Source organism: Oncorhynchus mykiss, chromosome 3 (assembly GCF_013265735.2).
Source record: "Oncorhynchus mykiss isolate Arlee chromosome 3, USDA_OmykA_1.1, whole genome shotgun sequence".
Lineage (NCBI taxonomy): Eukaryota > Metazoa > Chordata > Actinopteri > Salmoniformes > Salmonidae > Oncorhynchus > Oncorhynchus mykiss.
Genome location: NC_048567.1, coordinates 19,446,505 through 19,462,492, shown reverse-complemented (window position 1 = coordinate 19,462,492; position 15,988 = coordinate 19,446,505). Strand labels below are relative to the sequence as shown.

The 15,988-nt window shown below is 43.6% G+C and overlaps 1 protein-coding gene across 7 annotated transcripts in view; it reads left to right on the top strand.

The window, feature by feature from the left end:
* The window catches only part of rims2a (regulating synaptic membrane exocytosis 2a), a 236,513-nt gene that overhangs the window by 190,074 nt on the left and 30,451 nt on the right, over positions 1 to 15,988 (top strand). The window contains exons 26-28 of one of the 7 annotated variants that reach the window (XM_036971069.1): positions 1,870 to 2,033; positions 2,577 to 2,819; positions 14,599 to 14,855. The exons of 4 other annotated variants lie outside the window; for them this stretch is intronic. In XM_036971069.1, the coding sequence (XP_036826964.1) occupies positions 1,870 to 2,033; positions 2,577 to 2,819; positions 14,599 to 14,855 (664 nt within the window). The remainder of the gene's footprint in view (positions 1 to 1,869; positions 2,034 to 2,576; positions 2,820 to 14,598; positions 14,856 to 15,988) is intronic. 2 more of the 7 variants (XM_036971142.1, XM_036971132.1) reach the window with 2 other exon arrangements.

Below are 15,988 nucleotides of genomic sequence, written 5' to 3'. Positions count from 1 at the left end.
ATGTCAAATGGTCAGATGAAACCAAAATATAACTTTTTGGTAAAAACTCAACTCGTCGTGTTTGGAGGACAAAGAATGCTGAGTTGCATCCAAAGAACACCATACCTACTGGGAAGCATGGGGGTGGAAACATCATGCTTTGGGGCTGTTTTTCTGCAAAGGGACCAGGACGACTGATCTGTGTAAAGGAAAGAATGAATGACAGGTATCCAAGTGGTTAAGGTAGCTATGGTTGGGCAAGAAAGTTTGCTGGTTCAAATCCCAGAGTTGACAAGGTGATAAATATGTCGGTGTTCTCTTGAGCAAGGCACCTAACCCTAACTGCTCCTGTAAGTGGCTCTGGATAAGAGCGTTTTTTCTAAATAGAAAAATGTTACTTCCAAATCCACTTCCATCAGTGTAGGGGAGGAGACAGGTTAAATAAGGATTTTTAAGCCTTGAGGCAATTGACACATGGATTGTGTATACGCGCCACTCAGAGGGTGAATGGGTAAGAAAAGTGCCTTTGAGCAGGGTATGGTGGGGTATGGTGCCAGGCGCACAGGAGGTTGGTGGCACCTTAATTGGGGAGGACGGGCTTGTGATAATGGCTGGAGCGGCATCAGTGGACTGGTATCAAACACATGGTCTCCATTTGCTCCGTTCCAACCATTATTATGAACCTTTATCTCCTCAGTAGCTTCCACTGGGTTTTTCACGCTCAATCGTTTCCCGTGTGTATCAAGAATGGTCCACCACCCAAAGGAGAACCAGTCTTAAAGGGGAAATGTTGTATTTTTTGGCAGTAGGCAGAGGGGAGTATAATGTGTCTGATTCTCTGTAGTAATGGTATGGGAATAATAATGTGTCTGATTCTCTGTAGTAATGGTATGGGAATAATAATGTGTCTGATTCTCTGTAGTAATGGTATGGGAATAATAATGTGTCTGATTCTCTGTAGTAATGGTATGGGAATAATAATGTGTCTGATTCTCTGTAGTAATGGTATGGGAATAATAATGTGTCTGATTCTCTGTAGTAATGGTATGGGAATAATAATGTGTCTGATTCTCTGTAGTAATGGTATGGGAATAATAATGTGTCTGATTCTCTGTAGTAATGGTATGGGAATAATAATGTGTCTGATTCTCTGTAGTAATGGTATGGGAATAATAATGTGTCTGATTCTCTGTAGTAATGGTATGGGAATAATAATGTATTTTATTTTGCAAAGTAGTTTCTTGCATCAAACAAACCAACAACATTTTCAGTCACCTCCTTGTCTGTGTGATAAAGGTTATTGTCAAGGCCTGCATGTTAATCTAATGGTATGTAGCCTACATTGAACACCACACATTGGCTGTTACTGTAGACTGAATGATAGAACAGCTATTTGCATGTTAAAATGTTATGGGATGCATTTTCTCCACTGTTTTTAATGGTAGGTCACTCTGGTAGGCCTACATTATGATCAAATAGCCATAGTAGCCTACTTGACTGCTGTTAAATCTAACATCAAGCGGGTACAGCCTCAGTGTTCAAAGTAAACGCTCACTTAAAGTTGCACAGAATTTTCACAATGTTCAATTTTGCACTCAGCAGACCTGAAATTTGCTCAGTGCCTAATTTGTTTATAAAGGAACATTGGCCAGCATCCTTGTGGAACGCTTTCGACACCTTGTAGAGTCCATGCCCCAACAAATTGAGGCTGTTCTGAGGGTTAAAGGGGGGGGGGGGGGGGGGGGGTGCAACTGAATAATTAGGAAGGTGTCCTTAATGTTCTGTACAATAGGGGAAAAAATTAACAAAGGACAAAATAATTACCACAAAGTAGTATTTCCAAGTCTATTTTTAGTTGTGTGCTGAGTGGTGTGTGTTTCTCCTTTACAGAGGAGGGATGGTCAGCGGGGTTCAGACAACATGTCAGCCAAGTCTTCGGACAGTGATGTAAGCGACGTGTCCGCTGTGTCGAGAACCAGTAGTGCCTCTCGGTTCAGCAGCACGAGCTACATGTCTGTCCAGTCAGAACGGCCGCGAGGAAAGCAGAAGATCAGGTAGGAAGCAGCAACACACTAAGGGGAGACAGAAGCCCTAGGTACAACACCTCTGCCTTGCCAGGGATGGGCAAACCCCAAAGGCTGTGAAGCTTTCTTTCAACTAAGGTTGCCAAGTCCAGACATTTTCCACAATGAAAAGAGTTTTCACTTGGTTTCTTAACTTTAGAGGGAAATGCACAGCTAGCATTGTGCTATTTCCCACCATCCAGTGAGTTCAGGTTTGGCTCTGCCTAGGTGAAAATAGAGCTAAATGTTTGAACTCCACTGCTTCAGGTTGGGGTTTGCTCGTAACTGGTAACTCATACTAGTGTGAAACGATGCTGTATGGTTTGTCTCGTGTTGAAACATAACTGAAACAGATATGCATGTTTTTTTGCTTTTAGTTTATTTGAGTTTTGCTGTTTTATGTATGTTCCATTTTTTTCTCATTGTTGACCTTATTTCTGCAGTTTGGTTTCACATACCTTTCTTTCGTTTCCTTTCTGCTTTGCATGTGCCGCGTTTGCGCTTCTGTTACGTCCTCATCTATTCCGAATCAAGGAACCAATCACGGGAAGGGGATGAACATTTGGGGGAGGTGCTGGAGGAAGAGGAAGTTGGGCGAGAGGAAGTGGTGGGGGGAGCAGGGGGTACACATAGAGGGCAGGGTAAACAGAGGGAAAGGGAGGAGGAGGCTAAAGAGGAAGGAGGTGAGAGGAGGACCACTGTAGTCACACAGAAGTCACAGGAGGAGGAGGATGAAGAGGAAAAGCTGCGGAGGAGGTTCTCAGAGACTGACCTCAGGTAACTAGTTAACTAGTTCACCAGTCTGACCTCAATCTAACCTCAATCCAACCTCAGGTCAAACCTAACCTGACCTCAATCTAACCTCAATCCAACCTCAGGTCAAACCTAACCTGACCTCAATCTAACCTCAATCCAACCACAGGTCCAACCTAACCTGACCTCAATCTAACCTCAATCCAACCTCAGGTCAAACCTAACCTGACCTCAATCTAACCTCAATTCAACCTCAGGTCAAACCTAACCTGACCTCAATCTAACCTCAATCCAACCACAGGTACAACCTAACCTGACCTCAATCTAACCTCAATCCAACCTCCGGTCAAACCTAACCTGATCTCAATCTAACCTCAATCCAACCTCAGGTCAAACCTAACCTGCCCTCACTCTAACCTCAATCCAACCTCAGGTCAAACCTAACCTGACCTCAATCTAACCTCAATCCAACCACAGGTCAAACCTAACCTGACCTCAATCTAACCTCAATCCAACCTCAGGTCAAACCTAACCTGACCTCAATCTAACCTCAATTCAACCTCAGGTCAAACCCAACCTGACCTCAATCTAACCTCAATCCAACCACAGGTACAACCTAACCTGACCTCAATCTAACCTCAATCCAACCTCCGGTCAAACCTAACCTGATCTCAATCTAACCTCAATCCAACCTCAGGTCAAACCTAACCTGACCTCACTCTAACCTCAATCCAACCTCAGGTCAAACCTAACCTGACCTCAATCTAACCTCAATCCAACCTCCGGTCAAACCTAACCTGATCTCAATCTAACCTCAATCCAACCTCAGGTCAAACCTAACCTGACCTCAATCGAACCTCAATCCAACCACAGGTCAGACGTAACCTGACCTCAATCTAACCTCAATCCAACCACAGGTCAAACCTGACCTCAAACAAACCTCAATCCCTCAATCTAACATGAATCTTACATCAATCCATTATTTATGTTATTATTTATGTGGAATGCCAGTTATCATGTTCCCATAATGTTTTACATGATACATTTATATTACATACATGACAGCTGTTTTGTTTCAACAGGGAGGATAGTCCTCATAACAGAGGCTGTTAAAATATGTCATGATTAGAACAAATAGATTTGGAACCATGTGAGTTCTTCTCAGCAGTAGGCTAACAGATTAGTTTAGCTGTCTAATAAGATGTAATCAGTGTTACATTGCATTCACAGCAGGAACTAAGAGCTTCTTGCAAACAGACTCTATTTTTAGTCCGGTTTTGAAAAAACACATCAAGCTAAATGCTCAGATCTTATTAAGTAAAGTGCTACCGATGTGGACACACACACAAAGTTATGGTACACTAGGTTGTAGTCAGTCAGTTGCTAAATCACTTGTTTGTCTGTACCTCTCAGTGTTTGGTCAGTATGATGTCCTTTTCCTTGCCTGTGGCTGGCTCTTTGTGCTTGTAAACACAGCTGACCCTGACCCCCTGACCCCATAACCCAGTCCACAACTACTGTTGTCCTCTGGCCTTCAACTACAACTCTCTTCAACTTTCTTCAACTCTCTTCAACCCTGGCTGTTAATGCTTTCAGTTGCTCTCTTTGTAATCACATTGAATGTCGGTACAGTACCTCGTACGATCACTGAAAACCCGTGAGGTTGATGGTAATAGTAATGTTCTGGGTAGAGGTACAGTAAAAGCCTGTGTTGCCCCTTCAAACTAGTACTCCAGTGACACAGCATCAGAGAGCATGGACTGGATAATGAGTCTCTTTGTAAATGAAAAGACAGAGAGCATGGACTGGATAAGGAGTCTCCTTGTGAATGAAAAGTAGATGGATGGAGAGCTGGAGAGTACAGTGTTCAGATGATGAAGTGTTTTTCCTCATGCTGCTGTGTACCTTTCATTTACTCCGTTATTGTGTGCTCCAAGGTAATGCTTTCAACCAGCCTTATTATGGAGATCTTAACAGGGACGCTGAACAGTTCTGTTACACAATACAAGAGATAATCCCAGACAGACAGACAGAGAGACAGAGAGGAGCACAGACAGACAGACAGACAGACAGACAGACAGACAGACAGACAGACAGACAGACAGACAGACAGACAGACAGACAGACAGACAGACAGACAGACAGACAGACAGACAGACAGACAGACAGACAGACAGACAGACAGACAGACAGACAGGAGCACAGACAGAGAGAGAGACAGAGAGGATCACAGACAGACAGACAGAGAGAGAGACAGAGAGGAGCACAGACAGACAGATAGAGAGACAGAGAGGAGCACAGATAGACAGAGAGGAGCACAGACAGACAGATAGACAGACAGAGAGGAGCACAGACAGACAGAGATGAGCACAGACAGACAGACAGACAGACAGACAGACAGACATACAGATAGATAGACAGATAGAGCGACAGAAAGGAGCACAGACAGACAGACAGACAGACACTATTTGAGTGGCTTTTCCGCTCGATTGGCTTAACAATGTAATAAATAAGAGGTGAGATGAACAAGGCTAACTAGAGTACTACATGGACAGTTTTCTAATAGAATGAATGATGTTCACATTTGGCAATACAAGGGCATTGTATAGAAACCCAAACCTCTTCAATAACTCAATAAGGATAGTGAATAGCTACAGTGGCCATCGATTGCTCAGGGACATACAATACAGGCATCATTCTCAGTTTTTCCTTTTTTTTTCTTTTATTTTTAAATTTTTTATACCTTTACTTAACTAGGTAGAACAGTTGAGAACAAGTTCTCATTTACAACTGCAACCTGGCCAAGATAAAGCAAAGCAATGTGACAAAAACAACACAGAGTTACACATGGGATAAACAAACGTACAGTCAATAACACAATAGAAAATCTTTAGACAGTGTGTGCAAACGTAGTAAGATTAGGGAGGTAAGGCAATAAATAGAGGCGAGATAATTACAATTTAGCATTAACACTGGAGTGATAGATGTGCAGATGATGTGCAAGTAGAGATACTGGGTGCAAAAGAGCAAAAAAACAATATGGGGATGAGGTGGGGATACAGGGATACGGGTATACGGGTACAGTGATCGGTAAGCTTGGAGGGTTTTGTGCTGGGAAACGGTTATTATGTTCATAGTCTTCACAATCCAATCTCAAGATCAGGGTTACATGTCTCCTCTCAGTTCAATTGATGTGTTAATGATTTGCAGCAAGGAGATAAAGATAACCTTTTTACCACACGCATGTAATCACATGACAAAAGAGATACATACATGGAGGTTTATTCTAAAGTGTATAATACAACACAAGCTCTTTTGTGATGCGCTTTGCACCAATGCATGCACACACAAACACACACAGACACACCTGAACTAAGTGGTTGCCAGGGGTGTCCAGGAAGTGAATTAAGCTAAGGGGACTAGACAGTTGCCAGGGGTGTCCAGGAAGTGAACTAAGCTAAGGGGACTAGACGGTTGCCAGGGGTGTCCAGGAAGTGAACTAAGCTAAGGGGACTAGACGGTTGCCAGGGGTGTCCAGGAAGTGAACTAAGCTAAGGGGACTAAACGGTTTCCAGGGGTGTCCAGGAAGTGAACTAAGCTAAGGGAACTAAACGGTTGCCATGGGTGTCCAGGAAGTGAACTAAGCTAAGGGGACTAAACGGTTGCCAGGGGTGTCCAGGAAGTTAGGAGCTTTCCATCAGTACATTTAAATACACACACCTCCTTCTTCTCCATTTAATCCATTATTGTTACCTTGGTAACTGCTCATTCTTGTGAGTTAAAGTAAAGACTAATACATTGAAGGACAAATCTGTCTTTAACAATAAGTTAGAGTTGCACCCCCTCGAAGATGGATAAACAACTCTACACTTAAACTCAAGGGAAGCTGTACAGAGAAATGATGAAACAAAGCATATCTCAGTATACCCTGTTCTTATTCCCCATAAGCCTCCCTGAACACCTCAGTCACTCAACGTTGAGACTCAGCCGTCTATCTGGGTCTGTGGCTCATGTAGATAGGAGGAGAGGAGGACGCACGCAAACGCTCGGACCTGGAACACGGTTTCCATAGAAACCAATTATTTCTGCATCACCTCAGTTTTAGCGCCGCTCTTTCTGCAAGAGTATCTAGATCCCACAGTAGAGGCTGCTGAGGAGGGGAGAGGGGAGAAAGACACGGTTTGTCTTTCCTGAGATGACCATATCTGACATCCATCATTCATCAACTGGTTGTCAAGGTGCCTGTCAGTCACTGTCAGTTCAGTGACTGAAGTTATTTACAGTTATCTTGAATTAGTATTAATCATTTGAAAAGCTGTTTTGAGAAAAAAATGATCCTTTCAATAATATGTTTATAGCATTTTCCTGCTTTTGTTAAAGTATTTTCGTCTAAATAAAAAATGTGCAGAGGTTGTGCTATTTTTACCTAAGAACAGACCTACATTGAACATGCATTAAAATGCTGCTCAGTGCCTCGAATAGGACCCAACCAGACTAAATCCTGTTGGCCCGTGAACACACAGAAATACTTGTGCAGGTCTTGTTTTAGCTGAGGGAACATCTTGGCCTAGATGAAAATGAAACACACAGCAACAATCTGCATGACAAGGAAGGAACACAGTGTTGGTTTGTTCAGTTAGCTGGGGTTGAAACCAGTCCCTCCAGTCTCTGGAGAGGCTCAGTGTTCCAAGCTGCCTAGCACTGTGGACAGACCCTGACACAAGACTCAGCCATGAGCTGAGGAGGAGGATGTGGGGGTGGGGGAGGAGTGGGGGGAGGGGGATGAGGAGTGGTAGAAGGCCATCCATAACATTAGATGGGAGATTTTGGTATATTTTTAAGGCAAGCTATAGCTCTCATAGACCATCCCCTGAACTGAGGACTCAGATAAACTGCAGCCATGTATAGCCTTGTTGAAGGTCTGTCTGTCTGGCATGTAGGATGAAGCCAGGCAATAGAAATGCTGCTTACATAATCATATCGATGGGATCAATACAGGATTCATATTGATCTCACATTAATATTTGACTATGTATAAGAGCAGCCCACAACTTCACTGTTGTCATTTTGTGTCAGTAGATTAAACAACACCACCATAGTGGAGATAAAAAGCACATGTGAAAATGCCAATTAAAACCCACTGCGTTTGTTGCCCTTGAAGTCACTTCTTCATGGGTTCCGAGGTGCTTTATTGGAGACTAATCCTCTATGTAATCCACGACAGAGCAGCTCTCACTAACACCACTTACTATCATAAACAATGGGCTTTATGAGGTGTGCTTGTAATTTCCATCTGAGCTACTTAACAACCCTTACCCTCCTCTAGTGAGACTGTAGGCAGTGCCAACCATGACCATGCAAAACAACGCAGGGTGGCAAAGTTAAACAAGGCTGTATTCCAATAGAGCATTCCAGATTTTAATTTTGAAGAGAAGATTTTTATCTGATATGTTTTTAGCTAGTTACAATTAGTATTCTATTGCAACAGGAATAATACAAATTCAGAGAGGAGCTGACAGCCTAGGAAGCTTGGATAAATGCTCAGTCATCGCTGCTGAGTTCATGGAAGAATTGGAGAGAGAATAGTGTAGGCGAGATCTCATTCACCTCCTCTCTGACTGGCCACATGCATCCACTGAGCTCAATAGAAAACATTTTGCTGGCACTGTACTGCATTCAGACTGAGATGAATGCGGGTTAGGCCTGAGAACTTTCCAGAAGTAGTATCATGGTATACTTTGTCAGTATCATAACAGCAGTTACATTTGAAGTCAGAAGTTTAGACACACCTTAGCCAAATACATTTAAACTCAGTTGTTCACAATTCCTGACATTTAAGCCTAGTAAAAATTCCTTGTATTAGGTCGGTTAGGATTCCCACTTTATTTTAAGAATGTGAAATGTCAGAATAATAGTAGAGCGAATGATTTATTTCAGCTTTTATTTATTTCATCACATTCCTAGTGGCTCAGAAGTTTACATACACTCAATTAGTATTTGGTAGCATTGCCTTTAAATTGTTTAACTTGGGTCAAACGTTTCAGGTAGCCTTCCACAAGCTTCCCACAATAAGTTGGGTGAATTTTGGCCCATTCCTCCTGACAGAACTGGTGTAGCGGAGTCAGGTTTGTAGGCCTCCTTGCTCACACACGCTTTTTCAGTTCTGGCCACAAATTTTCTATAGGATTGAGGTCAGGACTTTGTGATGGCCACTCCAATACCTTGACTTTGTTGTCCTTAAGCCATTTTGCCACAACTTTGGAAGTATGCTTGGGGTCATTGTCCATTTGGAAGACCCATTTGCGACCAAGCTTTAACTTCCTGACTGATGTCTTGAGATGTAGCTTCAATATATCCGCATAACTATCCCTCCTCATGATGCCATCTATTTTGTGAAGTTCACTAGTCCCTCATGCAGCAAAGCAACCCCACAACATGATGCTGCCACCCCGTGCTTCACGGTTGGGATGGCGTTCTTTGGCTTGCAAGCCTCCCACTTTTTCCTCCAAACATAACAATGGTCATTATGGCCAAACAGTTTTATTTTGGTTTCATCAGTCCAGAGGACTTTTCTCCAAAAAGTACGATCTTTGTCCCCATGTGCAGTTGCAAACCGTAGTCTATCTTTTTTATGGCGGTTTTGGAGCAGTGGCTTCTTCCTTGCTGACCGACCTTTCAGATTATGTCGATATAGGACTTGTTTTACTGTGGATATAGATACTTTTGTACCTGTTTCCTGTTTCCTCCAGCCTCTTCACAAGGTCCTTTGCTGTTGTTCTGGGATTGATTTGCACTTTTCGCACCAAAGTACATTCATCTCTAGGAGACAGAACGCGTCTCCTTCCTGAGCGGTATGACAGCTGTGTGGTCCCATGGTGTTTATACTTGCATACTATTGTTTGTACAGATGAACGTGGTACCTTCAGGCATTTGGAAATTTCTCCCAAGGATGAACCAGACTTGTGGAGGTCTACAATTTTTCTTCTGAGGTCTTGGCTGATTTATTTAGATTTTTCCATGATGTCAAGCAACGAGGCACTGAGTTTGAAGGTAGGCCTTGAAATACATCCACAGGTACACCTCCAATTGACTCAAATGATGTCAATTAGCCCATCAGAAGCTTCTAAAGCCATGACATAATTTTCTGGAATTTTCCAAGCTGTTTAAAGGCACAGTCAATTTAGTGTATGTAAACTTCTGACCCACTGGAATTGTGATGCTGTGAATTATAAGTGAAATAATCTGTCTGTAAACAATTGTTGGAAAAATGACTTGTGTCATGCACAAAGTAGATGTCCTAAACGACTTGCCAAAACTATAGTTTATTAACAAGAGATTTGTGGAGTGGTTGAAAAACGAGTTTTAATGATTTCAATCTAAGTGTATGTAAACGTCCGACTTCAACTCTATATTGCGAAATGCTTTAAACAGACAATCAACCTTTTGAAGATCAGTGTGTTTCACAGAGTTCCATTCTGACCTTCTGACCTCTTAGAGATGATCATGGAGATGAGAGGTGGAGAGAGGAAAAATTATCTATGTACATGACACCTCTAACTCCGTCATCTCTGTCACACTGGCCTTTCTAATGACTGTGCGTGCCACCTGAGGTCAGACAGAACAGGACCACCTGCCAAGAGATCACCTGGCTGACCTACCTGCCAGAGGAGAGCACCAACTCACCTAATGAGTCTATTAGCAAGGTCTCTCTCTCCTTCCTCCCTCTCTACTTTCTCTCTCCTTTCTCTCTCTCTCGTTCTCTCTCTTTTGTTGTCTCTCTTTCTGTGTCTCTCTCTGTCTCTCTCTCCTTTCTCTCTCTCTCATTCTCCTTCTCTCCTTTTCTCCCTCTCGCTCTCCTTTATCCCTCTCCTTTCTCCCCCTCTCTTTTTTCCCTCTCTCTCCTTTCTCACTATTTCTCTCTCTTTTCTCCCTATCTCTCTCTCCTTTCTCGCTCTCGCTCTCTTTTCTCCCTCTCTTGCTCTCCTTTCTCTCTATCTCTCTCTCTTTTCTCCATCTCTCTCTCTCTTTTCTCCCACTCTCTCTCTCTTTTCTCCATCTCTCTCTTTTCTCTCTCTCTCTTTTCTCCCTCTCTCTCTCCGTTCTCCCCCCTCTCTATTTTCTCCCTCTCTTGCTCTCCTTTCTCTCTATCTCTCTCTCTTTTCTCCATCTCTCTCTCTCTTTTCTCCCACTCTCTCTCTCTTTTCTCCATCTCTCTCTTTTCTCCCTCTCTCTCTTTTCTCCCTCTCTCTCTCCTTTGTCCCTCTACTTTTTCTCTCTCTCCTTTCTCTCTCTCTGGTTCTCTCTCTTTTCTTGTCTCTCTGTCCCTCTCCTTTCTCTCTCTCTCTCGTTCTCTCTCTTGTGTTGTCTCTCTCTCTGTCTCTCTCTCTCCTTTCTCCCTCTCTCTCTTTTCTCCCTCTCTCTCCTTTCTCCCTATCTCTCTCCTTTCACTCTGTTCTCTCTCTCTCATTCTCTCTCATTGTCTCTCTCTGTCTCTGTCTCTCTCTTTCTGTCTCTCCTCTCTCTCTCTCTCTCTCGCTCTCTCTCTCTCTCTCTCTCTCTCTCTCTCTTAATTCAATTTCAATTTAAGGTGCTTTATTGACATGGAAAACACATGTTTACATTGCCAAAGACAATGAAATAGATAACATACAAAAGTAAAGATTACACTTACAAAAGTTCCAAAATACATTTCAACTGTCATATTTTGTCAGTATACAGTGTTGTAATGATGTGCAAATAGTTCAACCCATCTCTCTCTCTCTCTCCAGTGCTCTTAATAAACTCATGAGTGTGCAGAGACAGGGATCGCTTACTTCTCACTTGCATACCCCTCTCTCCCTCAGAACACTGAGCTAATACAGTGAGCTTATGGGCTGATTGATTTCTGAGGAGCTTTAAGTCTTACATGTGTAGTGCTGGCTGATAGAAACTCATAGTTAAACAGATTGTTAGTGAATTGTAGCATGTATTATAGATAATTTTTTGTAAATAACTAATGTAGGCTATATGATAGGAGGATAAAATAATCATTTAGATGTACAGTATTCACTCTGCCTCTTTCAGTTCAGTATCTACAGGCGATTAGGATGAACCCAGTGGACGTGTTCAGTTCAGTATCTACAGGCGATTAGGACGAACCCAGTGGACGTGTTCAGTTCAATATCTACAGGCGATTAGGACGAACCCAGTGGACGTGTTCAGTTCAGTATCTACAGGCGATTAGGACGAACCCAGTGGGCGTGTTCAGTTCAGTATCTACAGGCGATTAGGACGAACCCAGTGGACGTGTTCAGTTCAGTATCTACAGGCGATTAGGACAAACCCAGTGGACGTGTTCAGTTCAGTATCTACCGGCGATTAGGACGAACCCAGTGGACGTGTTCAGTTCAGTATCTACAGGCGATTAGGACGAACCCAGTGGACGTGTTCAGTTCAGTATCTACAGGCGATTAGGACGAACCCAGTGGACGTGTTCAGTTCAGTATCTACAGGCGATTAGGACGAACCCAGTGGACTTGTTCAGTATCTACAGGCGATTAGGACGAACCCAGTGGGCGTGTTCAGTTCAGTATCTACAGGCGATTAGGACGAACCCAGTGGGCGTGTTCAGTTCAGTATCTACAGGCGATTAGGACAAACCCAGTGGACGTGTTCAGTTCAGTATCTACAGGCGATTAGGACGAACCCAGTGGGCGTGTTCAGTATCTACAGGCGATTAGGACGAACCCAGTGGGCGTGTTCAGTTCAGTATCTACAGGCGATTAGGACGAACCCAGTGGACGTGTTCAGTTCAGTATCTACAGGCGATTAGGACGAACCCAGTGGACGTGTTCAGTTCAGTATCTACAGGCGATTAGGACGAACCCAGTGGACGTGTTCAGTTCAGTATCTACAGGCGATTAGGACGAACCCAGTGGACGTGTTCAGTTCAGTATCTACAGGCGATTAGGACGAACCCAGTGGACTTGTTCAGTATCTACAGGCGATTAGGACGAACCCAGTGGGCGTGTTCAGTTCAGTATCTACAGGCGATTAGGACGAACCCAGTGGGCGTGTTCAGTTCAGTATCTACAGGCGATTAGGACGAACCCAGTGGACGTGTTCAGTTCAGTATCTACAGGCGATTAGGACGAACCCAGTGGGCGTGTTCAGTATCTACAGGCGATTAGGACGAACCCAGTGGGCGTGTTCAGTTCAGTATCTACAGGCGATTAGGACGAACCCAGTGGACGTGTTCAGTTCAGTATCTACAGGCGATTAGGACGAACCCAGTGGACGTGTTCAGTTCAGTATCTACAGGCGATTAGGACGAACCCAGTGGACGTGTTCAGTTCAGTATCTACAGGCGATTAGGACGAACCCAGTGGACGTGTTCAGTTCAGTATCTACAGGCGATTAGGACGAACCCAGTGGACGTGTTCAGTTCAGTATCTACAGGCGATTAGGACGAACCCAGTGGACGTGTTCAGTTCATACAGAAGCAGAAACATCCCTTCACTGAGTGAGGATACATGAGCCCTATATAATCACCTTCAGAGCAAGTACGGGAAGTAGCCTATTGAACAGCTTCCTACTGAATAGAGAACTAAACGCCACAGACGTGAATGGTAGAGACGGGAGAGGAGGAGAGGAGGAGAGGAGCCTATTTGAAATAACCGAAGAAGCAATTGTCAAAGAGCATAGATTTTTGATCCAATTGACTCTTCTTAAAATCGTCTGGATGAGACAATTGCGCGTTATAGGTCAGCCGCAGTTTTAGACGACCCCTGTCCTCGGGCGGCTCTTTACCACGTATTTATACTAATTTATACTCGTTAGGACTTAAAACCCATGGCACGGGGTATCATTTGTCTCTCAAACTTTAGACCCAGGACTGCGAGCCAAAATGAGACCTTCATTTCGACACCTATTTCCTTTCGAGCAGACAAAGAAAATAATTTTGGGGGAATAATTTCTCACCTGTACTGAAATGAACTCTTCCACAAATTGTAAGCGTGCTCATGAATCAGGGTCAAACATCTTTTCTTTGATCAATTGAATCCTGAGGAGAATAAACAAGAACAGATTGCCAGTCAGAATGAATAGCTCATCTGAAGCCAGGCATAAAAAGTGGAAACACTATAATTTAGAGCTTTAGAATTAAGATGTCTTAATTCTTAAAAAGGTGAAGGATATTTTGTTGTTCAAACAATATGACTGTTTCATTTTAGATGGTTGAAGGAGGAACAAGGTGTCACAGGCTTTTACTGTACCTCTCTGCATGTTAGTTGAATTCACTTTTCATTTTTGACTGTTTTGTATATGTACTCATTTGACAATGATCACAAAATCAGTAAAGCAGCTATATTAATGTATTAATCAACCAGCTACCCATCCAGTGCATGACCCATCTGTGGGAAGTTTAGCCAGAGGATCTTGAGCCCTGTCTCTAAACCTATTCCCTAAGTCCTAGACTACTGTAGCTGAGCCCTGTCCCTAAACCTATTCCCTAAGTCCTAGACTACTGTAGCTGAGCCCTGTCCCTAAACCTATTCCCTAAGTCCTAGACTACTGTAGCTGAATCCTGTCCTTGTCTCCTCTCGTCCCCTGTCTCCTCCCCGGTCTCGTTTTCTCATCTCCCCTGTCTCCCCTGTCTCCTCTGTCTCCTCTTCTCTCCTCCTCTGTCTCCACCCCTGTCTCCTCTGCCTCTTCTCTTCCTCTCCTACCTCCTGTCCTCTACCTCCTCTTCCTCTTCCTCTCCTCCCCCTCTCCTCTATCCTGTCTGTCCTGGCCTGCCCCTGTAATGGTGGTGCGTGGCTGACAGTGACTTTACGTCCAAAATGAAAAACAGGCAGTTGGGCACGTCGTCAGGGAGTATGAACATGACCAAGAGCACAAGCATCGGTGGAGACATGTGCAACCTGGAGAAGACGGACGGCAGCCAATCGGACACGGGCGTGGGCATGGTAGGCGGGGACGGGGACGGGGACAAGAAGAGACGCTCCAGTATTGGTGCCAAAATGGCGGCAGTGGTTGGCCTCTCACGGAAAAGCAGGAGTACCTCTCAGCTCAGCCAAACAGGTAGGCGTGCCTGAGTCACTTGGGATATATACCCCTCTGTCCTTCCCTCTGTTCTCTGATGTACTACGACACTGTCTGTGTATCATGTCTTTCTGCCCCTCTCTCTTTCAATGAATGTCATGTGATACCTCAGTTCTTTCCTTTTCCTCCAGTTTGCATATCTTTCTGTCTGCAGGAGTTCTGGATCCAGAGCTAGAAGGATGTCTAGGATGGCATGAATGTGTTTTATCCTTGTCACTTCTCTCTTCCTCCTAGACAATGACAATCCTACTGTAGAGACATTTTCCTTCCTTTCCTGAAACCCTTTGTTATGATTATTGTTCTTTGCAGGAACAAGATTGCACAAGAAAACAACATGCAGACCATTGCAATGGATTGTTAATGATGTGTACGTGATGTTCAAATAATGGTTCTCATGTGTTTTCGTATTCCTTTTGTTGTTTTTGGATACTGTAGTTTTGCAGTTCCATTTATGTTTCACAAGGCTTCAGCTGCATACTTTCTCTTTCTGTTCTCAGTCACGTTTTGAAGATGCTCGATACTCTAAGGGCCTCGGTATCACGTAGCACTCTGGGTCTATTCATAGACTGACTGGTGGAGACGCAGCCGGTGGGAAAGAACATTTTTACATTTCATTTCATTTGTGTCACAATGTTTGTCATGAATACTCAAAGGAGAACCTCTTGTCATAGGTGTATCAGAACAGTATGAACTGATTATCATTGGATCGAGAGAGAGAGAGAGAGATAGAGAGAGAGAGAGAGAGAAAGCAATAGAGAGCAAGAGAGAGAACGAGAGCGAGGAAGAGAGAGATAATGATGAAAACAGTCAAACCACCTAGCACTGTGAGGCTAGAGGGTAACACATTGTTGTAGCCTCTCAATTAAAAAACTAGGCCAATTGAATGTACTCATTCTGAAGGAAAGGACTGGTAAAGGCCATTATTGCTGTGATTTACACCAATAGATGACCTGAAAATGTCAATTATCATACGTTATTTTCATAACACGTTCCTCAGTTAATATCACACAAAGCAAAGCCCACCAACATAATGTTGCTTATTTTTACATGGACTTCTGTTATTTCGAGAGAGTGGAACTTGAATGTGACAATAAAAAGGCAGGCAGGCGGGT